The sequence below is a fragment of the Drosophila elegans genome, unplaced genomic scaffold (assembly GCF_018152505.1).
Source record: "Drosophila elegans isolate 14027-0461.03 unplaced genomic scaffold, ASM1815250v1 contig_397, whole genome shotgun sequence".
In the NCBI taxonomy this organism is placed as follows: Eukaryota; Metazoa; Arthropoda; class Insecta; order Diptera; family Drosophilidae; genus Drosophila; species Drosophila elegans.
Window position 1 is genome coordinate 677,918 of NW_024545782.1, and position 23,911 is coordinate 701,828.

At 41.3% G+C, this 23,911-nt stretch overlaps 4 protein-coding genes and 1 long non-coding RNA gene across 11 annotated transcripts; 3 read left to right on the top strand and 2 right to left on the bottom strand.

Annotated features, from left to right (window-relative positions):
• The first annotated feature begins 339 nt into the window (after positions 1-339).
• LOC121467363 lies at positions 340-2,217 on the top strand. 2 transcript variants are annotated; one of them, XR_005977479.1, is made up of 4 exons: positions 340-1,428; positions 1,542-1,739; positions 1,793-1,854; positions 1,920-2,217. It is a non-coding gene; the product is annotated as an uncharacterized LOC121467363 (long non-coding RNA). The 2 variants fall into 2 exon arrangements; XR_005977478.1 differs by having other exon boundaries at positions 341-1,428; positions 1,542-1,854.
• A 586-nt stretch (positions 2,218-2,803) lies between these two features.
• LOC121467359 lies at positions 2,804-4,687 on the bottom strand. The gene is made up of 2 exons (XM_041708750.1): positions 3,459-4,687; positions 2,804-3,389 (listed from the first exon to the last, which is right to left on the bottom strand). Exons 1-2 carry the CDS (start codon positions 4,294-4,296, stop codon positions 3,109-3,111), a joined length of 1,119 nt encoding a protein of 372 aa, XP_041564684.1. The 5' UTR covers positions 4,297-4,687; the 3' UTR covers positions 2,804-3,108.
• A 2,315-nt stretch (positions 4,688-7,002) lies between these two features.
• On the top strand, positions 7,003-12,291 carry LOC108141791 (CCR4-NOT transcription complex subunit 3). 6 transcript variants are annotated; one of them, XM_017265339.2, is made up of 11 exons: positions 7,003-7,312; positions 7,369-7,617; positions 7,682-7,779; positions 7,854-8,003; positions 8,066-8,884; positions 8,967-9,036; positions 9,090-9,422; positions 9,482-9,628; positions 10,678-11,288; positions 11,357-11,566; positions 12,104-12,291. In XM_017265339.2, the coding sequence occupies exons 2-11, from the start codon at positions 7,593-7,595 to the stop codon at positions 12,200-12,202; spliced, it is 2,562 nt and encodes an 853-aa protein (XP_017120828.1). In that variant the 5' UTR covers positions 7,003-7,312; positions 7,369-7,592; the 3' UTR covers positions 12,203-12,291. The 6 variants fall into 6 exon arrangements, with proteins under 6 accessions (XP_017120828.1, XP_017120808.1, XP_017120847.1 ...); XM_017265319.2 differs by having other exon boundaries at positions 7,003-7,277; positions 7,334-7,617; XM_017265358.2 differs by having other exon boundaries at positions 7,003-7,277; positions 7,334-7,617; positions 11,363-11,566.
• A 761-nt stretch (positions 12,292-13,052) lies between these two features.
• LOC108141805 (protein-associating with the carboxyl-terminal domain of ezrin) lies at positions 13,053-15,311 on the bottom strand. Its single transcript, XM_017265371.2, has 2 exons — positions 15,058-15,311; positions 13,053-15,005 (listed from the first exon to the last, which is right to left on the bottom strand). The coding sequence occupies exons 1-2, from the start codon at positions 15,265-15,267 to the stop codon at positions 13,146-13,148; spliced, it is 2,070 nt and encodes a 689-aa protein (XP_017120860.1). The 5' UTR covers positions 15,268-15,311; the 3' UTR covers positions 13,053-13,145.
• A 3,038-nt stretch (positions 15,312-18,349) lies between these two features.
• LOC108141788 (splicing factor 45) lies at positions 18,350-20,119 on the top strand. Its single transcript, XM_017265304.2, has 3 exons — positions 18,350-18,544; positions 18,600-19,623; positions 19,677-20,119. Exons 1-3 carry the CDS (start codon positions 18,428-18,430, stop codon positions 19,769-19,771), a joined length of 1,236 nt encoding a protein of 411 aa, XP_017120793.1. The 5' UTR covers positions 18,350-18,427; the 3' UTR covers positions 19,772-20,119.
• Positions 20,120-23,911: the final 3,792 nt, after the last annotated feature.

Here is a 23,911-nt window from a genome sequence, read left to right on the forward strand (position 1 = left end):
TTTGATAACCCCTAACACGACTTCTGAAACCCCGAATTCAACGTGGCCACCAAAAGCCCAAATTATGTATAAATAAATAAATTATACTGAATGCTAGTAAATAATAATAAACAATAAATAAACACCACTAAATAATATGCACCTAAATAATACGAATACTTATATTACCAGGCCAATAAATAATAATAATAAATAAATAGAAACAATAAACCATGAATAGGTAAGAAATAAATAAGAAAACATATTAAAGACCCACAAATACCTAAGGCTAAACAAATTCCACCAAATATTAGCTCTTATCAAAAAACAAGTCCCTCGACTAAATTTCTTTCTCTATTTTTGTTTTTTTTTTTTCAGCCTCAATAAGGGGAGATGTAGCCGATCCCCAGCCGGTAGACTCCGCGCCAGTCGTCTTGCGTCTACAATTTCGTCCGAATTCTCACTAAACAAACCGCTCGTCAACTGGACTAACTTTCAGCTGTGCTGAAAGTCGCCAGTTAAGGACTTCGGCTGTTTGCAGGATCGCATAGGATTTCCTTTTGGACTTTGCGTTTTTCATTCAAGTCGCGGTGGCCGAGCAGCGCAGCGTCACGGGTCACGACCACACATTTAAGTTTTAAACCGATATGATCTGAAAACGCCAATACCCAGAAAACCCAAGGATCTGCACAAAACAAACAACTACACTGTAACCCCAAAACAAGACATTCATTAAAATTACGTTAACAAAAAAAATATGTCCCTAATACCTATATCACAGTTTTATCACCGTTTTTGGTTTAACCTTTCGTGCTTATTGCACGGACGACCTGGGATGCGAATCCTTCGATTTCCTTCGAAGAGGATGTCACCGCCAAATCACAGCTAATCCCTGTGAACTGTGCCTCGGGAGCAATTGTCCTACTTCTAGTGGACACGCCTCCCTTTCTTCCTACAAAATTTAAACAACTTTTCTCCACCAGTCCGCATCCCGGTGCAATTGCATGTGTGTCATGCAAGCCACCGTTCGTGGGCTGGCTGGAGATAATAAATATGCGAGACGCCGTCGACTCGGCTATCACATATTTTATTTGTTAAATTGGGCGCCATATTGTTACGGAACTGCATCTTTCCCGGAGAGCAGCGCCGGCTAGCCACGGAGTCCCAGGGCGGAGTACCCCCTATGCCCTGCAGTCCGAACAATCGATTCCGACTCATCGGACGTCTCACGTCGATTTACCATCTCTACCACAAATCAAAACAAAACAAAGTTATATGTACATCAAGCAAACTAAGACAATTCGACGAAATTGGTGGCTTCGATGTCCTTGCCACGACGCACCCACCCAACCTTGGGTGCCCCAAGAATGATGTGGGAGGCACACCACATCTCCGGCAGACCGGAGTCTATTCCTGGTGGATTAGGATCGGCTCATCTCCCCACCCAAGGTAATTCACACAACCATCTCGGTAGCTTGTTCACATTTAATTCTTGGCAAGATTAATAAGTAAATACATTCATTATTGATTCCTACTGATAGATAATCTATTCTCTTCGTTAGAAACTCTTAAGGCCGATCTCAGACCGTCGCCCAGATTAGAAGCGGTCAAAGCGGCAACAACCGAAAGGGAAATTTTTAGACGCTTAAAATTCCAAGTGTCAGGCAAAGTCGCCGCACGGCACTAAATTGGAGGCGTTTGCCAACCGGGTCGCCTAATCCTGAGGAGCTCCAAGGGAAAAGAAGGGACGTGCTGATAAGGTAAGTACGCTAAACAAATCCCACAAGTTATTAAATTTCGCGACCCAATTTAGATGTAGTTGGACGCGCGGCTAGGGTTCGGGCTTGAGCCTCTAATTTTAGATTAGATTTCACAGTAAGTACTTGACAATCTTGACTGCATGATATCACAAAACAATATCTTAAACTTATTTATTGCAGATTTCAACGTCGGATGTGGTTGAAACTGCAGCCCGAATGGAAAAGCGCTAGCGGCGAAAACCAGCGCGAGTTCGCACGGAGTCAATTGGTCCGGAGGATAGCGCAGCGTGGCCGGAGGCAGTGCGTCGGTGGACTTGGAGATGAGCACGTGGCCAGAGCGGGCATTCGTTCCCGGAACGGACTCACCGAGGGAATCTCCGTATCTGGCCGTCTTGGAGGCAGTCGCTGTAGCTGCTGGCGCTTGAGGCTGCTGCTGCTGCTACTGATCGCTGCTGCTGCGGCTGATGCTGCTGCGGCTAATGCTGCTGCGGCTAATGCTGCTGCGGCTGATGCTGCTGCGGCTAATGCTGCTGCGGCTAATGCTGCTGCTGCTAATGCTGCTGCGCCTAATGCTGCTGCTGCTAATGCTGCTGAAGCCAATGCTGTTGCGGCTAATGCTGCGGCGGCTAATGCTGCGGCGGCTAATGCTGCGGCGCTAATGCTGCGGCGGCTGGTGGACGACGACCAGGTTAGGTCCGCCTGGTAAGTGTTCACTTCCCAAATCTTTTAAATTTCCGGGGCCCTTTAGTTAGGGTCCCCGGCGGCTTCAATATAAAAAAAACACTGTAATTTACAAGTTCCGGACTAATAAATAACCACTCACTTTGAGTTATTCAAACACTAATCACAAACTTAAATTTTGGGTTTTTTTCCGACCGTTCTCCTACTACTTCTTGCAGCAACTAAAGCAAAACCCTGACCTACACCAAAGTCGCTCGCCATTTTCCCTCCCGCTCTCTCAAGATGGGTCAGCGAACGTTAACGAGCGAACCGGGCTAAATTTAAATAGCTAGATCCTCTCCCGCTATCAATAGTCGGTGTCACCACCAAATCTTATCGATAGCGGGACCTGCTGACGTATCGGTTCGTTTCAGTATTTTCCAGACGGCTTCAACTGAAAATGCAACAAAACCATGTGTCGCAGCACGTCCTTGACCTCTGATTTCTGCTTGACGATGTACCCGTATCGAAACCTGGTGAAATCATCCTTAAAAACTACAAGATACCTCTTCTTCTGGAAAGAATCCTCAAATGGGCCGCAAACATCGCCTGACATCAGTTCCCCTGGCTTCATCGCTGGTTTCCTCGTTCCAAATGGCAATCGATTCGCCTTTCCAAGGATGCAAGGCTCGCAAAAGCTACTCTCAAGCTAGACTTGAATGCCCATTTCTCTTTTGAGCATGTCCTCGATGTGGTTCTTGTCCTGATATCCCCACCTCTCGTGATAGAGTTGGATAATTGAAGTTCCTGAAGTTGCGACGTTGACATCGACGTTTCGTTCTGGAAGTATGGGCTCGATCGCTGCTCTGTAGAGTGTTCCTCCAACTTCTCTGGCTCCAATGAGGACAATCTTGTCGTTTATTTTGAGGGTGCACTTGGTTGCTGACGACTCTAAACGACTACTTGGATTATTGTCTTGGGCAGCCAAAACTGAAAACAGGTTCTTAGTTATATTGGGAACAAACCATACATTTTTCAAAGAAAGAAAAAGAATTTTACCATTGACAATTGTTTTGACTTTGATTGTGCCCTGGCCCAAATTTGACAAGGTTTCATTTCCAGCTGCTCTGATCCAACTCGGATTCTCAAACTTCTCAAAATGCTCGAAATACTTCGCAGTCTTCACAACGTGTTTTGTTGCACCGTTGTCTATCCACCAGTCGACCTCTGAGTTTGCCTCTGCTGCAAACACGCTATTGTGGACTGAGACGAGAGTTAACGTTGGTTCTGCACAATTTCCTTGTTCAGCATTCTGGTAGCTCGGCTTCGGACGTCCATCCTTCTTCCATTTTATGCAGTTCCTGATCCAGTGTCCCTTTTTCTTGCAATAGTGGCAGGTATCGAATCTCCGACCAGATGCTCCTGAATCCTGACGATGCTCCTTTTGTGCTGTGGTAGAAAAAGCCTCCTGGCTTTCCTTTTCGTCGTTTTCTTTTGTTCTAAAATTTCTCTCAAACATGACAATTTGATTAGTTAATTCGTCGAAAGTCTTTTCTTCTTCTTTTGTCAAGAGCATCCAACTTTGACGGAACGTTTCAAATGTTTTTGGCAAAATATGTAGCGTTTTACAAACAAGTATTAAATCTGGCAGCTCAGTTTCACTTTTAGCCTTCAAAGCTTGATTTAAATCGTTCCATAGACTACGCAATTTTGCTATGTGGGTTGATACATCGTTACCTGGATTCCAAGAGAAAGCGAAAAACTCGTTGCATATCTTGAATACCTTGTCCTTCGCTGTTGCTTCGAACTGATTTTTCAGGGCTTTCCACGTATCGTGTGCTGTCTCCTTGTCCATGATCTTCTGGTACGCCGAGTCCGTGACCGCAGTGGTAATCATGGATTTTGCATAGCTGTTGGCCTTACGAAAAAAGTCGCTCTTCTCCTTGTGCTTCTTTTCATCTTCTGTTGAGGCACCTTCTGGCAATGGATCCGGGTTGACGATCTTTCCGTCCAACGCGTCGAGAGCACCGTCGTGATAATCTATCAGGTCCCTAATTTTTCTTTTCCAAATCGGCCAATCGGTCGCACCTGAGAGCTTCGTGACGTGCTTCGCAAATCCATCTTAATCGAACAAAATTTAATTTTTTCTTTTACTTTAAACCGAACAAAACGTTCCTGGGCCCATAACCTATTATAACTTTTACTTCTTTAGTTACTTAGGGCAGTAAATAAACGATATTTCTTGAAAATTAAACTCTTGTTTATTTACTCTCTTCGACAGCTTTTTGGTTATGTTCGGCCAGTGTGGCCGCAGGCTGGAAAGCGAAACATACCAAATATGGTATATCTTTTTGAATTTGAAACATATTCTTCAACAGTCCCCACCCAAGGTAACTGACACAAACATTTCGGCAGTTTGTTTACATTTAATTTCGGGTAAGATTAATTATAAAATACATGAAGGTTTAATTCTTACTCATAAACTACTCTTTTCGTTAGCAACACCTAAGGCCGATCCTAGACCGTCACCAAGATAAGGAGTGGTCAAAGCGGCAACAGCTAAAGGGAAATTTTTAGACACTAAAAAATTATAAGTGTTCGGCAAAATCGCGACGGAAATAAATTATACGCCACCTAATCCTGAGGAGCTCCAGGGGAAAAGAAAGGACGTGCTGAAAGGGGTAAGTATGCTAAACAAATCCCATACGTCGTTAAATTTCGCGACCCCATTAAGACATAGTTGGACGCGTGGCCAAGGTGCGGCATTAAGCATCTAATTCCAGATTAGAATTCACAGTGAGTATTTGGCACAATTTTGACTGAATGATTTTATAAATTAATGACTACAATTTATTTATGGCAGAGTTGAAAGTTGGTCATGGTCGAAGCTGCAACAAGAAGGAAGAGACCGCTAGCGGTGGTCCAGCCCAGAGATGACCACGTAGTCAGCGCGGTTATTCGTTCCCGGAACCGACTCACCGAGAGAATCACCGTATGTAGGAGGCAGTTGCTGGAGGCTTTGATGCCGCTGTTGGAGTCTGCCGCTGCCGCTGCTGCTGCTGATGCTGTTACAGATCGCTGCCGATGGTCAGGTGCAGGCAACTTAGACGACGTGGTCTTCACGACCAGGTTAGGTCCGTCAGGTAAGTATTTTCCTTTCACGAGTCCTCTAAATTTCCGGGGCCCTTTCGATAGGGTCCCCGGCGGCTTTAATATTTTTAAAAATCACTGTTATATGATATATATGGAATAAAGTAATTCATTCAAGTGGGAATCGGACTCGAGCCGTTCTCGCACATGACCCAATCAAAATACGCGAAGCGCCATTAACAACCTGCATTTTATGGACACAATGCGCCTATTATGCCCTCTTTCCATACAGTCTATAATTTGAAAACGGTTGGAATTTTCAACATACGTGAAAATCCGATGTCCTTTTTACTCGTCGAAACGTAAACAAAGTCAACAGGTCAACCATCTTTGTATATGTTTTCATGAGCCACAGCTGTTCAGATCAGCTGAAATCGGATGGTGGAAGGTGGATGTGCTCTGTGGAAATCGGAGTTTCAATCAATCTGAGTTTCGCTTTATTTAAAAATCAAATCTGAGTTTCGCTTTATTTAAAAAATTCAACGGTTTTTCAGGGATGGTCTGCGTTGAAACAGGGTTGCATCGCAGAAACATTGGCTTACTATCGCATAAATTAGTCCGTCAAATTTTAATGTTGGACTAACTGGGAAGTTTTTGGAACGGCAAAACCTTATGGACCATCCCTTCAATGGATGGTGGAAGGTGGGTGGATCTCTGTGGAAATAGGCTTTATTGTAATAGAGTGGATGGATATTTGTGGGAAAAGGCAATAATGCCCTTTCCACACAGTCCACTCGTGTGAAACGGCATATGTGAAACTCCGATTTCTACAGGTGATCAGGTGATCTGAACTGCTGTGGCTCGCAAAACATAAACATAATCATCAGGTCAGCCATCTTTGTTTATGCTTTTGTTAGCTACAACTTTTCAAATCATCTATTATCAGGAAGTTTCACTTAATTTTTAAGTATTGAAACGGTGTTGCAGGAACGGACCACGGTGAAAGATGGTTGCCCTGAAAAAAACATTGGCATATCAACGCATTAATTATAGCCTATTCATATTAGCCGCCGTCTACCGTTTACAGTCTACCGTCAGCAACTGTGGCTCGTCAAAACATAAACAAAGATGCTTGACCTGATGACTTTGTTTACGTTTTATCGAGCCACAGCTGTTCAGATCAGCTGAAATTGGAAGACCACTCTGTGGAAATCGAAGTTTCACATATGTTGAATATTCCAACCGTTTCCAGCGAATGGACTGTGTGGAAAAAGGGCATTAAACGGATGGTAAAAGGAGATGGATCTCTGTGGAAATACGCTATTAACAACAAAAAATAAAATATAATATGTTTTAGCTTTCAATACAGCTTTCTTTATACCCCTTTTAATTTACTTAAATTAATTTTAATATTTTTTAACTTTAGTTTTATATCTTTGAATTATTTTAAATTTAGTAGCAGACAATGCAATCGATATATCGATAAAATTTAAAATTGTATTCTTGGTATATATTCCAAGATGGCGGAATGTGCGGAGAAGAAGAGAACAAAAAGCAAGCGAAAAGTTTTTAAGCGTTTATTAAAAAGTATTAATGCATAATTCTATGTATTTGATAATGCCCAGGACACATTCAACGGCAAAGTAATCAATATACAAAAAACTAGAGGACTGCTGCCACGTTGTGCGCCTTCCCTTTGCAGCAAAGCCCACAAACCGACAGCCAAAAAATCGAAATCTTGTAAAGAAAGGCGAAAGGATACTGATTATATTAGTCCTGTCATTTTTGGTTGGTATTCCATTTAATGTTGCGGGGTACCTGAGGTAATTTTTTGCGGTTCTCAGAGCAAACCATTCTGGCAGTCCTCGTAACGTTTTAGGTGTACCGTATTCTGCGCGCCTCTTCAACAGTTAAACAGAAAAAATCTACTTATTTCTCCACCACGCCGTAAGGGTTGTGTGACCCACTTGAACGCACCTGGCTGACTCCCCAAAGCACCTTCAAGGCTTCTGACAGGGTGTTAAAGTCAAACTACCGCCCCAGATCGCAGCAGACTATGTCTGACTTTTTGCGTCACCAAAATCCACAAGAGCACACATAGCCATGGCAGCGACGAGAAAACTACAAGGTAAGCAAACCGAGCTTCCTTTTATATGCAGTCGCACTAACAATTAACTTTTTTTCGTGGCTAGGCGAAATTGATCGATGTTTAAAAAAGGTAGCCGAAGGCGTTGAAACGTTTGAGGATATTTGGAAAAAAGTTCACAATGCGACAAACACCAACCAAAAGGTGAGTTTAATACTAGAACTATCTGAGCTGGCTTAACAAATATGTATTCTGATGTCCTATTTAAATTCTGTCAGCAAAAACACCTGCAGGAGAAGTATGAGGCAGATCTTAAAAAAGAAATTAAAAAGCTTCAGCGATTACGCGACCAGATTAAATCATGGATTGCATCCGCCGAGATAAAGGATAAAAGCGCGCTGCTCGAGAATCGAAGGCTCATTGAAACTGTGGGTTTTTCCTTATTAACTTTATATTTTTAACGAACCGTTCCGAATTATTTGTCTTCCAGCAAATGGAACGTTTTAAGGTGGTTGAACGCGAAACGAAAACAAAGGCTTACTCGAAGGAAGGTTTGGGCGCTGCACAAAAGATGGATCCCGCCCAGCGGATCAAAGATGATGCGCGCAATTGGTTAACCAGCTCAATAAGTTCACTCCAAATACAGATTGACCAGTATGAGAGTGAGATCGAATCGCTGCTGGCAGGTAAAAAGAAACGATTGGATAGAGACAAACAAGAGCGAATGGATGACCTACGAGGGAAGCTGGACCGGCATAAGTTCCATATATCAAAACTGGAAACCCTGCTTAGGCTGCTCGACAACGACGGAGTCGAAGCAGAGCAGGTAAACAAGATCAAAGATGATGTTGAATACTACATTGATTCGTCGCAAGAGCCAGACTTTGAAGAAAATGAATTCATCTACGACGACATTATCGGACTCGACGAAGTGGAGCTAAGCGGCACTGCCACGACGGACAGTAACAACAGCAACGAGACAAGCGGGTCCCCAAGCAGCGTCACTTCCGGCGGCAGTCCGTCACAGTCGCCCGTCACTGTGCAACAGATTTTAAACACCTCGACGCAGGCGTTGACCAGTAGCGGCAGCAGCGCAGCCAGCGCTACACTGTTCCAGCAGCAGCAACAGGCACTGGCACAGTCGAATGGCAACAATATAGGGTATGCGAGCGACACAAGCGCAGCTTCATCATCGGCCACCACATCTACAGATCCAACGGGCAGCACAGCTGTCATTAGCTGCGGAGCAGGTGGTGTTGGTGATAAACGCAACAAGAACAGCGAAAGCAATGCCATCAGCAAATTAAAAGTATGTTCAAAATTTTTGTAAACATTTTTTTTAAATTGTCTATTATGAGTCATGTGATAAATGTTTTATTTTTGGTTTGCAGCCACAACCTCAGCAGCTTATTAAGCCCACACCTCTGCGACCGACGGCCAAGCTGCCTTTGAGTAGTGACGGTAAGTTCCTGCACAATTTTTTCGTCCTTCACTAACTGTGTATTCTTATACAGCTTCAGTCAATAAGATTGTCAGCTCAACTCCCAGTAAAAATCATCTGCACATACCCTCAGCGTCTTCAATCGTCGCGACACCAAGCTTGTCGCAGAACAATAGCACTGGAAACGGAAGTGGCAACTCCACAACGGGAACGGGAGCGGCACAATCGGCATCTAGTAGTCACAATCCTGCGGTACAGCCTCACGCTCCAACGCCTGGCCTCAGCGCGGCTACGTCAGCTGTATTGAATTCCTCTCCGATCGCGAGCAGTGTCACCGTTCAAGGCCCATCTGTGATTCAAGCAACACCAACAATTGCATTTGCTGCAGTGGCAAAACATAGTTCATGTAGGAGGAGGGCTCAATCATACTTATTGTCAATACTTAAAGTGATGTCCTGATTCTAGCACTCCTGGAAAATGGTCCTGCATTGCCGCTACAACAAGCGTTAGCTCCCACGGTGGCATCTATTGTAGGAGCAGGCGCCCAGGCGCAGCAGCAACAGGCGACACACTTATCCAATCTTCAAACTAATTCCTCGCTTGTACTAAATGGTAAGATCGTGTTTATAAATGACAGAGAAATATGAATTAAAATTACCAAATTAAGAAACCGCAATCGAAAAAATGTGATTGCCAAATCAACTCCGTATTTAGCCGCATTCAAACCCACATGCTTTTGGTTTTAAGATATATTTTTTTCTATAAAAAAAAAGAAAACTTAATTCGGCAAGCCGAAGTTTAGACACCCTTGCATCTATTCCTAAATTTTTATATGAGTCAATGTTTAAAACTGTATTGTTTAATTCGGCAAAGGTATTTAAATAATTACAATGATTAAAGTGAATTATAAAATTAAATATTTTAAAAATTAAATCAACAGTATTTTAACGACTTAAAAAATAAAAACAAATGTTTTGTGTACGGCAAAATAATGTCCAATTACCATCGTAAAAAAGCTTAATAAAAAAATAAATAATTTAGAAATTGTTAAACCATTACAATGTCCAAAAGAATTTAAAAACAAAATTTAAAATAAGCTACATTAAATTTAAATTTTATCATTTATTTCCTTTATAACGCTTTGGTGGCTTCAGATAAGTTATATTCCAAATCCATTATGTTCCACAAAAAGATATTAAACTCAAAATGTGTGATACAAAAAATTATACCCCAGCCATAGTAAAATATTCCAAAATTTAATTTTGCCGCAATAATTTTAAATTTTTAATTATACAGTCCATTCAATATATAATTATATCAAATCATAATGAGATAGTGTGAAGGAAGCATACGATACAGGCTCCGAACGCATTGTGGCTGTGGGCGAAAATTCCGAAAACATACATAAGATAAGGTCTGAGAACAAATAGAACAGGGCAACAACCCGCTTTCTGCGAAGAAGCTGTTACATTTAAATGTCAAAACCATAGGCGAAGTTCAGGCCATAGTTTCTATTTCGCCACTTAGTAACGACGTCTTCCGCTTAGCTTTGGATAACCTAACTAAGCTCTTCGAAAACTAGGGGCTGCAGGTCAATTTATTATGCCTAGTGGAAACTTTATTTATCATTATATTAACTGATCGATCGTTACATTTTTCAGGGCTGCCTGTCTCGGACAGTACTTCTGACAACGGCAGCAGTTTCGTCGACACGATTTCCCTAAAAACTATGGCACAGGAAGCCATTGATCGATCCGCGATCGATACTAATTTACAAAATAAGCAGCAAACAATCAACGTTGACACAAGACAGCAGCAATCACTCCTCCAACAGAGTTTTATATCGGAAACCACTGCCAATCAACAGCAGCAGCAAGTGACATCGCAGCATCAACAACAGCAGCTTCAGAATACTACTGTTGCTGCGGCTGCGATCGGTTCGATTGCGGCTCCGGCGAATGCCGCAGTAACCAGTAACGGTCCCTCAACCGGAAGTGGTCTTTTGAATCTTCCGAACGCTGCAGGTCAGCCAAACAGCGGCAATGCCAAAGTGCACTCGTGCCAACACCAGCAAATGCCCACAACGGAAGCACACATTCCAACGCTGCTTGGAGTGACGCCCTTAGGGCCAACACCACTCCAGAAGGAGCATCAAATGCAGTTTCAGATGATGGAGGCCGCCTATTATCACCTGCCACAACCCATGGATACGGAGAAGCTTCAAACATACTTTCATAGAGCACCAGTTCCCACGCCAGCACATTATCCACAGGTTCGTTTTTTTTTTAATAAGGCTTAATTCATGCATGGATTCCTTATATTATATATATTTTAATCAAGGCACAGCTGCCAATATATGATACCGTTGAATTCTATCAACGACTCTCAACGGAGACGCTGTTTTTTGTGTTCTATTACATGGAGGGATCCAAAGCCCAATATCTTGCAGCCAAGGCCCTGAAAAAGCAAAGCTGGCGTTTTCACACCAAGTACATGATGTGGTTTCAAAGACACGAGGAACCCAAAATTATCAACGATGATTACGAACAGGTGAGAAAAACAAATCTTGATAATATGAGCTTGTTATACCCGTTACTCGTAGGGTACATTGAAATCGTTGAAAAGTATGTAACAGGTAGATGGTAGCATATATATATATATATTCCTGATCAGGATCAACAGCCGAGTCGATCTAGCCACTCCCGTCCGTCTGTATGAACGTCGAGATTTGGGCTATGAAATGCAGATACTACTTCTTCTTATGCAGAGCAATTTTTTTAAAACGGAGCCACACGAAAAACTAAGCCACGTCACTCTGAAACATGTAAGACTTTTGGTGTTATTCTCTGCGTGAGTGTGTTTTGGTCCTATCAATCGGTATATAGATAATTTTAGAATTCGAGCTCTTATTTTAGAAGTTATAGGGTAATTAAGTTCTGTATCGCCGCTCTGCCGCTGCTCTGCCGGTAATCGCTCTTAGCTTCTAGTGTTGGAAGTTTGTTGACTGAGTAACGGGTATCTAATAGTCGGGGGAACTCGACTATAGCGTTATTTTTTGTAACTAATAAAGATGAACACCTTTCGCAGGGTACGTACATCTATTTTGACTATGAAAAGTGGAGTCAACGAAAAAAGGAGGGATTTACCTTTGAATACAAGTACTTAGAGGACAAGGAGCTGAATTGAAAATGTTGCAATGTGTGTTGCTTCGTCTGTCTATAAGAAAGTCAAACCATTGAAACAATAAAATAAATCAATACCATTTTCATTCAAAATCACATATACGCAATCATAACACATAACTCAAAAACAAGTAGGAGAGATGTCATCTAAACGAAAATGTGAATAAACAAAAAGAGAGCAAACCAGGCAAAAGAAAAATTTTAAAGAAAATCGAAGTATAAAACTTATTTAGAATGCCTGCATTAAAAAAAAAGGGCATTCCTTGTTTAAACATTCTCGCACAATTTATGAGGATGTTAAAGACCTGAGATTCATCCAAAAATCTTATACATTTGCAAAGCTCTCTCTTTCATAAAATTTTTTTGTGATTCTCCTGAATTCCCAATCCCAATTGTAAAAAAAAAATAGCAGCACACTTTTGATTTATATAAAAACTTTTTTTAAATGATATATGCGGTTTTTATGCATATACAAGAACAACAAACATATTTCAGCTGATCTAATTTTAATTTAAAAATGTAATTACGGTTACTAAGATCATTGATTAAGTTGAGCTAAAGGCAAATAACAAAATTATACAAAAAATAAAACTTTTTTAAGTATAAGAAAACAAAAATATAAAGATGGTTAAATTGAACTTATTCATATCATTTTAACTTAATTTGTTTCCAATATTAAATCTTTTTAAAAGCTTTTTCTGTTCGCAATAGTTGCGGACTTGACTTTAACGATTGATTTTTTTTGTAGTTAACAAACGTTTTAGTATAATGATAAGAGGAAACATTCTTAAGAAAGTTTTGCATTTTAAAATGTTTTTGCGTACACATTTTAAAATTATTAAAAACACATTATATTAAATTATGGAACTTTATTGAATAGTTTACAGTTGAATTAAAAACTAAAGAATAATCAGGGTTAAAAAACAGTATGATTGCGTGCTAGAACTTTACTGTTCCATCCTTGCCGCGCAGATGTCGTCATCATCTTGTTCGTCATGACCCCAACCCTGATCTGCTTTGGCATCTTGATCGTTACTGCTGGCGTTGATTGTAGCTGCAGCAAAACGACTGGTAATCATCTCCGTCGTCTTTCTCCTACTAGTCTTCGTTTCAAAAACGGGCTCCATATCTTTGAAGAAGTCAAACTCATTTAACGCGGAGCTATGAGCCACCGATTGTACTTGTATGTCCAGCGCGCTGAGATCATCCATAAACTCACGATCTGCTTGCGTTGGTTTCTTTGTTTCATGGAATAGGTTTAAGTTGTCTTTGCAAAATGACTCGGATATTGAAGTTTGATTTGCTTGGGCCTTGTTGGTCCCCAAATCATGTACAGTCTGTTCATCTGGAGTTGCATGTTCGTTTAGTTTGGAATGTTTGATGTGTAAGCCTTGGAGCTCATCTGTAGTATCCCAATCCGACCAAACTCCATCTTCTTCCAGGTTGACTATGGTTTTTTCATGGCCTTCTGCAGATACGTTTGAGTTGGTCTCGGTGTCGAATTTGTGGCAGAAAGCACGCGACTTTTCATTTAAAATTAAACCACCCTTCTCGTCTTCCCCACCGTCTGGACTAAGGCGAAGCGATAAGGGAGCAACTTTGCTTTCGGTTGGTAAGGGACTCCCAGAGACCATGAAATCTTCGTCCACGTCAAAGGAACTAGTGTTTATTAGGGGGGTAATGGACCGAGGCTCTGGCATGCAATTTTGGCTAACTGCGGACACAATAGGATGCGGCCGACCATCTGAAAAGCATCGTCGCCGATCCTCCCCGCCCAAAACTTTATTAGCTCCCAGTATGGAAACTAAGTCAGCCATGCACCTAAGCGTTTGGGCCACCAAAACGTCGTTAGTGTCGCTCATTCCAAGCTGTAAATGGGGGATAATCTCACTTTGAAGTTGTGCGTCGCCCAAGAGACTGACAAAGTCAATAAAATACTCCAGTAATATTAATCGGATCTGAGCATCACGCAGGCGAAACATCTTGAGTATGTGAGGCATTAAGTATTGAACGTAGGTCTGCTGAGAAAACAAACACGCCGTCGCTTTGTCTGATATCTTCGTACGGAGTACATACGGAGTGACGAATTGCTGTGCGGCAGGATCCAGCAAAACCATTCTAGAAAGCAGGTGACAACCCAGCTGCGAAGCAACCACTTCCTCGTCGAAGCATCGCAGGCGTTCAATCAAACTTCCAAAGAACTGCTGGCGTTCTTGCACCGACTTAAGCGGCAATTCGAAGAGAAAGGAATGTATAAGCACGAATTCGTGGTTGAAATAAGGATGTAGCAGTATGGCCGAAAGGGTGGGTCTTAGCTTAGTGTTTTGGTGCTTTAAGTGAGTCCTGCAATACTCATGGAACTCCATTACATGCGGAGTGTCCTTACCATCACCACTTTCTCTTTTACTTACATCCAGCACCTGCTCACAAAGAACGGCAAAGGAGAACTGTTCACTGTTCTCTCCGGTGATGTTTGAATCCAAAAAGGAACGGGCCAAGTTAAGAAGCTGTTTGTCGACCTCCGTCGCTTTCCAAACGTATTCGAAACCAGCCAGTCTCCAGCTGCCATTGTCCGTAACATAAATTGAATTCGTACTTATGTTCAAATGCCTGGCCATAGCCTTCTCAATTAAAAATATTAAGCTGCACAGGATCGTCCGCAGGCCAAGGCAGATTTCAATGTTGGTCTGCTGGGCCAGTACCTCGTTAAGAGGTCTGACCTTCTCCGTCGCAAGATGCTTATGCCCTGCCTGGTCCCAGGTAGCTATATATTTCAATATGTATGGATGGCGGTAGACCATTAGGTTCTAGAGGGATACATTTGGTAAGCAGTTGATTTTTTGTTTACTATAAATATACTTTTATTGCCCTTCCTATTGGGTCCGTTTCACGGGACCACAGCTGACCCTTGACGGAAACTTCGCCTCGGAATACCGACAGCACCTGGCTGCAGCCTTCATCATTGGATGCCCTTGGTAGCTGTGCGTTATAGAGCGTCCAAAAATCATTAGCCTCTACTGGACTTTTTTCTATAATTAAACCTTTTAGTTTGCTGCCTTCATTACCCATTGCACCTTGACAAAATTCCGCCGGTGTTACCAGGGTTTTAAATTTTTTTTGCCAATGCTTTTCGGCAAGAAATTAAACATGAATGATTTTTACATCAAATTTTGGAATTTTGTGCGTCAAATTAGCGTCGTTGACTTAGCGGCGATAGTGGATCGATGGAAAATGAAATACAGGACGGTTTTTCTATTTTTAATATCTAGTAAGATAAGCACCACATCATGCAAATGTTTCAAATTTACATTTGAAAAATCGGCTACCGACATCCTGTGCCTTTTTCGACAACGACTCTGGTTCGAAGAAGATGACCCACATATAAATTCACCCCTAGTTTTAGTGCTACACGGAAAAATCATCGGTTATGGGGTATTTCCACAGAGATCTAACCACTTTCCACCATACGTTGAAGGGATGGTCCATACGGTTTTGCCGTTCCAAAAACTTCCCAGTTAGTTCGCCGTTAGAATCTGACGGACTTTGACGAACTAATTTATGCCGATGTTACTGTGGTGTAACCCTCTTTCTACGCAGTCCATCCCTGAAAAACCGTTGGGATTTTTGAAAAAAGTGTAACTTCGGTTGCCACAGAGCACATCTCCCTTCCGATTTCAGCTGATCTTTAAAACTGTAGCTCATCAAAACATAAACAAAGATGGGTGACCTGTTGACTGTGCAGATCAGCTGAAATCGGCAGGACGAAGGTGAATGTGCTCTGTGGAAATCGGAGTTTCACATTTGTTGAAAATTCCAACCGTTTCCAACGGATGGATTGTGTGAAATTAAAATTAAAATGGGACTATTAAATTGTACACTGTTTTTCTCTGTCTTAAAAAAAATACAACAATTAAACATAAATAAATAAAAATCGGCATATTTAAAATTTTACATACTTGTTTTGGTGCCTTCAATTTTATAATATTTCCTTGTCATCATTGTTTACGTTCTCTCCGTCAATGCTTTATTTTTCAATCAAATTTTTCAAATTTAGAGTTGCACCGAAAAAACATCGCTTACTAAAGCATCGTAAAATTTTGACTAACTGGGACAATTTCGGAACAGCAAAACTTTACAAACCATACGTATAACGGGTGGATCTATGTAGATCTAAGTAGCCACACCCAATAAATAGTTTAGGGACCACCCATGGCTAGTATATATTATATTTTAAAAACTGTTCGTATGTCTTAAAACATTTTCGAAGCCACATGAGCAAATTGAAAAATAATATGTGCCATTTGCTTATGGGGTTATGACACTACATTCATTGCTCATTTTTGGTTTTAACTATGTGATTAAGTGCGAGAGTCCGACAGAGTTGAACAAATAAAGTCCTTCGACGAGGAACCGTGGGCTCAGAAGATGAGTGGTTTTGAATTTATATTTTCGAAAGATTAAAATTAAGTCATCCTTGCGTATAACTACGAGCTGTTGTAGTGGTGGCACTAATGGTCTTATGACATTACATTGCGAGCAAGAAAACCTATGACGATTCCAATTAGCAATGAATGAAGAAAATTGTCAGAACCGATACCCGATAGTAAATATATGAACCGGATTTTGGTTTCTAAATTGCATGCGATGAAATACCACCGGGGCTGATACATCAATGAGCAAAATTGTATGTTTTTAAAAATTGTATTTTTAAAAAAATACAATTTTGTATTTAAAAAAAATTCAATTTTGTATTTTTAAATGAATACAATTTTGCTCATTGATTGGAGTTGACGACAAAAGGGAATGAAAAAGCGAGACTTAAAAGTAAATTAAATAATTTTTACCATTTATAGGTAACAGAAATTAGCGGGATAACAACAATATAATAAACAAAACAATAAAGTTGTAAATTAATGTTAAAAAGGCAGTGTGGCCGTGAACTTATTACCAAAAAAAATCGCAAGTAGTATCCATATAGTTGTCTCTTTCACTGAGCTTCAATGAATCTGTCAATAAGTGAGCGAACAATCTAATGTGATTCCCGTGTAAGAAATGAATAGCTAACCCTTTTAACCAGTATTTGATTAAATTTTCTCTGTTTTAGCACCTTTCTCCATGAGGTTTTGCCGTTCCAAAAATTTCCCGTTCAGTCCGCCGTTAAAAAATTTACGGACTTATATATGCTATAGTTAGTTTATGTAATTTTCGGTGCAACCCTCTTCCTAAGTAGTTAATCCGTGAAAAACCGTTGGGACTTCTGAAATGCGTTAAACTTCGATTTCCTCAGAGCACATCCACTACCCCCTTCCGATGGCAGCCAATCTGAACAGCTGTGGCTCAATAAATTAGAAACATAGATGGTTGACTTGTTGACTTTTTTTATGTTTTGACAAGCCACAGCTGTTCAGATCAGCTGTTATAAGAAGGTTCATGGTGGATGTGTTCTGTGGGAATCGTAGTTTTTCATTTGTTACAAATACCAACCGCTAGACTATTACAAAAATCTGGCTTTAACAGTTTGAACACATAAATGGGTTATACCACAAGCGCAATAAAAACCATAAGTGCGAGGCCAGCTCCATACATTAACAATTAAGATTACTCTTATTCGCTTATTCTCATTGGCGCATTAGTGAACTTTTAAGCTAATGCTACTCCGACATGTGAGTGGCCCGAATAGCTGATCTGGGCTTGTTTACTTTTGAAATTTCGCAAATCAAAAATTCAAAATCATGAATATGAGCGAGTTAAGGGATATCTTTAATGCCCAAGAGGACATGCATTATGCGGGAGGGGCATTTGCCCACTTGAACGTCAAGGAAGCTGATGGTGTTGTTTTACGTGTTTGCAAAGCAGACCAATGCAGTTTCTAAAAAAGTCCAATGATCCCCGTATATGTAAGAGTTTTTTATGAAAACTTCGTTCTCACTAGAACGAATATAGTTTATTCGCTGGCGAAACTGTTTAGTGATCTGAGCACTAGGCTTACTAGACTTTAACATTTATGTGAGTTATTTTTTGTTTTAATACACAAGTGGAAAATATATGAAAACAGAATTCATTTCCAATTCCATCGATTCTTTTTAAACGCTTCCCGACCGTTTCTAATTCGATGGTCATCTGTATATAATGATAATTATTTTTATTTGATCGTTATCGGCGCGGTCACACTGATGTACAGGCGTATTCCAAACCAGGACTGAAAGATTTATTTTCTAAAGTAAAATAGATGGATCTATATGACGATATAGATACGAAGCAACGAGCGGGCGAGATTGATGGCTGGTCGTCTGGCATTAAAATGTTACAGACCCAGCTGGCCGTAAAGAAAGCCGTCAAAAAACCTGTGAGTGGCGTCAACGATTCTCGCCTCTTTTATCTTATCAATTTATTCACTACAGCTAATGACGCCGGTGGTCAATTTAAGAGCCAAGCGCCCCGTCGAGCCAGAATCATCATTTTTTGCCTCAATGCCAGTGGTGGTGGTCAAGCCCATAATCACTGGTAAAGCTCTACTTCCCGTGTTGGAAAGTGCGAGCAAGGACGACTGGGACTTCGCGGACGAGTATGACCCCCAGTGGCCGAATGAATACGAAAAACTCAAAGAGAACTCTAAGAGCAGTGAGAAGTCCCGAGCTATCACCGGCGGCGGAGGAAGCCATCGAGAAGATCGCGATAAGGACCGGGAACGGGAGAGGAAACGAGGGCGCATAGGTCGTCGGGAAGTCCACAAAGACGATGTCTTACCGCCAAATATGAAGTTTAGCGGCTTCGGCCAGCTACAGAGCGCTGATGACTTGTACAGTCCGCCGGCAGTGGGCTCTGTTGCAAAGCAGGGAGGGGGTGCCGCTATCGCTCCTCCTCCTTCACTCCAAGAGATGTCAATAGAAAGTGAAGATGGATCCTCCAACGTTACTGCACCATACTCTGCAAGCTCGGTTGCAGCTAAAATTATGGCCAAATACGGCTTTAAGGATGGCCAAGGCTTGGGAAAGTCTGAGCAGGGTATGTCAATAGCCCTGCAAGTGGAAAAGACTTCCAAACGGTGCGGTCGTATCATACACGAGAAAGACGTCTTTCTGCCGCCTTCGTCCTTGTCGCCACCTGCGATTGGCTCTCCAACTAGACTAAGTCCCAGTGACAACGGGATGCCACCACCCCCATTAGCACCCCAAGCCGCTCTTAGCGGCGATACTGAGCCCAGCATCACAGAAATCATGAAATCGCCAAGCAAGGTTGTTCTTCTTCGCAATATGGTCGGCCCTGGGGACGTTGATGAGGAGTTGGAGCCAGAGGTGAAGGACGAGTGCAACACAAAATACGGGACAGTGAACAGCGTAATTATACACGAAGCGTTCGGAACTGTGCCAGAAGATGCAGTAAAGATATTTGTGGAGTTTAAGCGAATCGAAAGTGCTATTAAAGGTAGCTATTTTTTGATTTAATTTGTAACAATTTTCTTATTCTTTGTTTTTTAGCTGTTGTGGACTTAAATGGCCGCTTTTTTGGAGGCCGTCAAGTGAGAGCGGGGTTTTATAACTATGATAAGTTTAAATGTTTTCAATTAAATTAGCATTCATAAAAATTACGAATGAGGGTGTTAGCCCAGTTTAGAGAAGGCCTTGGAACAAACATTTGATTTTGGTCAAATTAATTTTCACTGCCGCTTAATAGTGTTTATTAAATTAAACATTTTTGGGCTGTACCTCCGAAAAGCCTTAACGCCCGACCATTTTCAAATTATCAGGATTCAGGTCAATGTGTGTGACGAAACCGATTTCTTGAAAAAATAACGGTAAATACTGTTTTTTTTTAAATTTTTTTTTTAAATACCCTTTATGAAAAACACATACAAACAAAAGTTGAAGATCTAATTGAAATACACATTTCATGTTTTGTGACTCAAACATGGAGTTCACTAACGCCGAAATTGCAAATTTCCTTCCTAAAAGGCAAATCCGCTAGAGAATCGTTCCGTAAGATTAGTGGTGTTTTGGGAGATGGCACTCTATCACTTCGAACCGCAGAGGAATGGTTTCGACGATTCAGAGCCGGTGAAAACGACACCACCGACAAGCCAGTCGGCGGAAGACCTGTGCCGCTGAATACCGATTAAATCATGGAATATATCGAGTTAGAACGGCATGTTGCAACTCGTGACATCGCCCAGGAGATGGCAGTTAATCACTCAACCATTTAAACCATCTGCAGACGGCTGGATACAGAAAGAAGCTTGATGTTTGGGTGCTGCATAATTTGACGCAAAAAAGCCTTATGGCGTCAAATTATGCGGCACCCAAACATCAAGGCAACCAAATCAACGCCTGCGATGTGCTGCTGAAACGGATCGAACTCGACCCATTCTTGATGGCAGGCGACGAAAAAATGACCACCTACGAAAATATCAAGCGAAAACGTTCGTGGTCGAAGGCCGGTGAACCGTGCCAAACAGTGGCCGAGCCGGGATTGACGGCCAGGAAGGTTTTGCTGTATGTTTTACTGGGATTGGAAGGGAATCATCCACTATGAGCTGCTCCCATATGGCCAGACGCTTAATTTTACAATCCACTGCGAACAACTGGACCGCTTGAAGCTGGTGATCGACCAGAAGAGTCTAGAATTGGCCAAAAAGAAGGGTGTAGTGTTCCAACAGCACAACGACAGACCACACACTTTGTTGCGGACTCGTCATAAGCAACGGGAGCTCGGATGGGAGCTCCACCTGTTCCTGTCCATGGCGAACGGTGTAAATTTGAACTGAAAAGAGGCTGTCCGAATTCTTTGCAAATAAGTATTATTAAGTTGCCATCTAGGTGAAAACAGATTAGAACAAGAAAGCAAAAAAGCTGAAGGGAGATATTTGGCAACCTTATATTTAACGAGATATTGACCAAAATAGTTTGCTTTTTGTAGCGTCTGCATACAGCATTGGATGCATTGGCTTCTCCAAGATGACGTGGATTTTCTGAACCCCAAATGCGACAGTTTTGCTTATTAGCATAACCACCGAGGTGGTTATTTTACACATTTTTTCGGTAAAAAATGTGTTTTAAAATTGGGTCTACCGAATGGGCTACTGTAAAGCCAGCCGAGGCCGCCATATTAACGAAGTGGTGTTTGATACCTAAACCGCAGTGTTGAAGCTATCCAATAAAAACAAAAAAATTTAAAAATATATGCTCGTTTATTTATAGCGTTTTCAAAACGCAAATCTTTCGTGGGCCACCCTGTAGAAGTAAACAACCCTAAAAAGAAGAAAACACAAAATTCCAAGTTTCCGCCAACAAAATGGTTATTTACGCAAAACTAAATACAATTTTAACATTCACAAGAGGAAAGTTTTTCATCTGCTTTTAATTCATAATTCATGGTGACCACCCGATCTCGTGCATAGGTATGAAAATATTGAATAACTTTGGAAAAAAACAAAAATTCATGGCAAATGTATGTTTATTTAGATTGATCCTTTACAATTAATTTAAGTTTGTTTTTGAACACAATTATCGTCTAAGTGACTACCTATGTTCTTGACGGCAAAAACTCCATGGTTTCGTTTGTTGTGTGACAGGGCCCCGTCCTGCTGAAACCAGAAGTTATCTATACCCTTTCGACGCATTTTCGGGCACACAATGTGCGCCAGCATCCACCGATATCGCTTGCCTTTGACTGTTTCCCCATTTGTGAAGAAGTAATGGTCGATGATGGTTGAGCCACAAATATCCGCCCAAACTGTCGCACTCTTGTCGTGAAATGGTTCCTTATGAATGATGTTAGGATTCTCAGTGCCCCAGATGCGGCAGTTCGGTTTATTGAAGCCACCAGACAGGGTGAACAGCAGGTCATCAAAATTTCATGCCAAAAATTTATTGGATTGTAGCAACATATAGTGAGTCTTGTATCAGTGGAAGAACGTGTCGAGAATGGTTCGTGAAATTCAAAAATGGTGATTATGACGTGGAAGACAAGGATCGGCCGGGTCCCGTGAAAAAGTTTGAAGATGCAGCTTTGGAGACTCTGTTGGATGAAAATTCTTGTCAGACACAACAAGAATCCATCACAGGAGCTCTCTATTTTGAATAATCAGTATGTAGCTATTTTTACGCAATAAAGCCTTAAACTATGAAAAAAACGGCGGTTTTCTACTTGTACACCTAATAGCTCAGTTTCGAGAATCTGGGCTACTTTACGGGCGAAGGCCAACCGCCGCGGCTGGTCTTGGGTTATCTGTATTTTGTACGGAACATTCCCCAATCCTTCAAAATACGCCGCATCGTTGTATCACTATCGTTTAAAAGCTGCGAACGCCGCCGGTACAATACGGTGGGGTCGTCCTCGACACTATCATGTACAGCTGCTATGACGTGGGCGCTTGTGTGGCTCACGGTTCGCCATTAAACCGTGTTTAAAAAATTTGTTTGCCATATGTCGAATAGTATTGTCGGAAGAGGCTTTTTTGTCTCTGTACTTTCGTGGATACGTAAGCTGCGTTCTCACTATTAAACGCGCATTTTTGATAAACAAAGTCACCACTTCTATACGTTCTTTTGGTGTTAAGTTATCCATGGTTCAAATTGTACTGAATTGACGTTTCCAGAACGCACCTAAACAAGCCAAACGCTTCACTAATAGCTTCGCTATTCATTGTTTCTACACGGAAGCTCGACAGCGAGTTCCAGCAACTTTGTTCAGTCACCTTCTAGCACATGTATTTTTTATAGCCTAGTACTCAGACCGACGAAAACGGGATGCCGCCTGTGAGAGAAAACGAGAGGAAAATAACCGGCGGACACAGACAGTGCCTTTTTGCACGTCGGTTACTAAGATCGACGGAAAAAATACTAGAAATGTGCAGAGCATTGCCAGACGTCTGGGATGAACTCTCGATGAATGTTTGTCAGAACCTGGCGAAAAGAATACAACATTTATATATTTTGGTGTTGTTGGATTTGAACTTGCAAGCGATATGGAGGGAAAAACGACAAAAACAGGAAAAAGTCGCGCATCTGAAACCATTCCAAAGCCAAATTTAACTCTAGCGTCGTTTATATTCAACATATTCGATGTGGTTTTCTCAAATTAATTTGTTTGTCAACAAGCCCAGCTGATTGACAGTATGACCGAAGCAAACGATCTCGGGTGAATCGAAAAACTTCGGTCTCACTGAAGAGAATAAAGTTTGTCGATCTGAGTACTAGGCTTATGCAAGAAAATGCCGCTGAGGCGGAATTCGGTCGCTGCAGCAGAAAAGCCACCTATCTGAATACGCTATAAGCCATAATTTTGAATCAAGCGCCGATCTGGCAACATCACATAGTTCGGTATGAGGAAACTTACTCAACGCTTATCGAAATATTTGTGATTGGTATCGATATATGATCGTATTCGTAAATTTTATCAAAATGCACCATATATATGCAATAAAAATTACAAAAAAAAAAATATCATATGACAAAAATCTCGCGATATATTTATATACGAAATAAATCAAAAATTACGCCATCCTGGCATGTAAAAACAAGCTGTTGTATTGGTGGCACTAATAATATATAGTTGGGTATCAGTACTTTTTCGGATTTTTATTCCCTTTTTGAATCTAATTTTTTTTTTAATGCCGTGTTACCGCCAACGGAATCTACGATTTATGTGTTTTTATAGCCAGATTGCATTGCCTTATTAGGGCACTTTTTAAATGTGTCTGATTAAATTGGCACAT

Coding starts and splice junctions, on each gene's coding strand:
- LOC121467359 (XM_041708750.1), bottom strand. CDS start 4,296: ATGATTACCACTGCGGTCACGGACTCGGCGTACCAGAAGATCATGGAC. Junction 3,390..3,458: donor AGTCAAAACAATTGTCAATG/GTAAAATTCTTT, acceptor ACCTGTTTTCAG/TTTTGGCTGCCCAAGACAAT.
- LOC108141791 (XM_017265339.2), top strand. CDS start 7,593: ATGGCAGCGACGAGAAAACTACAAG. Junction 8,004..8,065: donor ATCGAAGGCTCATTGAAACT/GTGGGTTTTTCC, acceptor TTTGTCTTCCAG/CAAATGGAACGTTTTAAGGT. Junction 9,037..9,089: donor GCTGCCTTTGAGTAGTGACG/GTAAGTTCCTGC, acceptor ATTCTTATACAG/CTTCAGTCAATAAGATTGTC.
- LOC108141805 (XM_017265371.2), bottom strand. CDS start 15,267: ATGGGTAATGAAGGCAGCAAACTAAAAGGTTTAATTATAGAAAAAAGT. Junction 15,006..15,057: donor CAATAGGAAGGGCAATAAAA/GTATATTTATAG, acceptor GTATCCCTCTAG/AACCTAATGGTCTACCGCCA.
- LOC108141788 (XM_017265304.2), top strand. CDS start 18,428: ATGGATCTATATGACGATATAGATACGAAGCAACGAGCGGGCGAGATT. Junction 18,545..18,599: donor AGAAAGCCGTCAAAAAACCT/GTGAGTGGCGTC, acceptor TATTCACTACAG/CTAATGACGCCGGTGGTCAA. Junction 19,624..19,676: donor AATCGAAAGTGCTATTAAAG/GTAGCTATTTTT, acceptor TTTGTTTTTTAG/CTGTTGTGGACTTAAATGGC.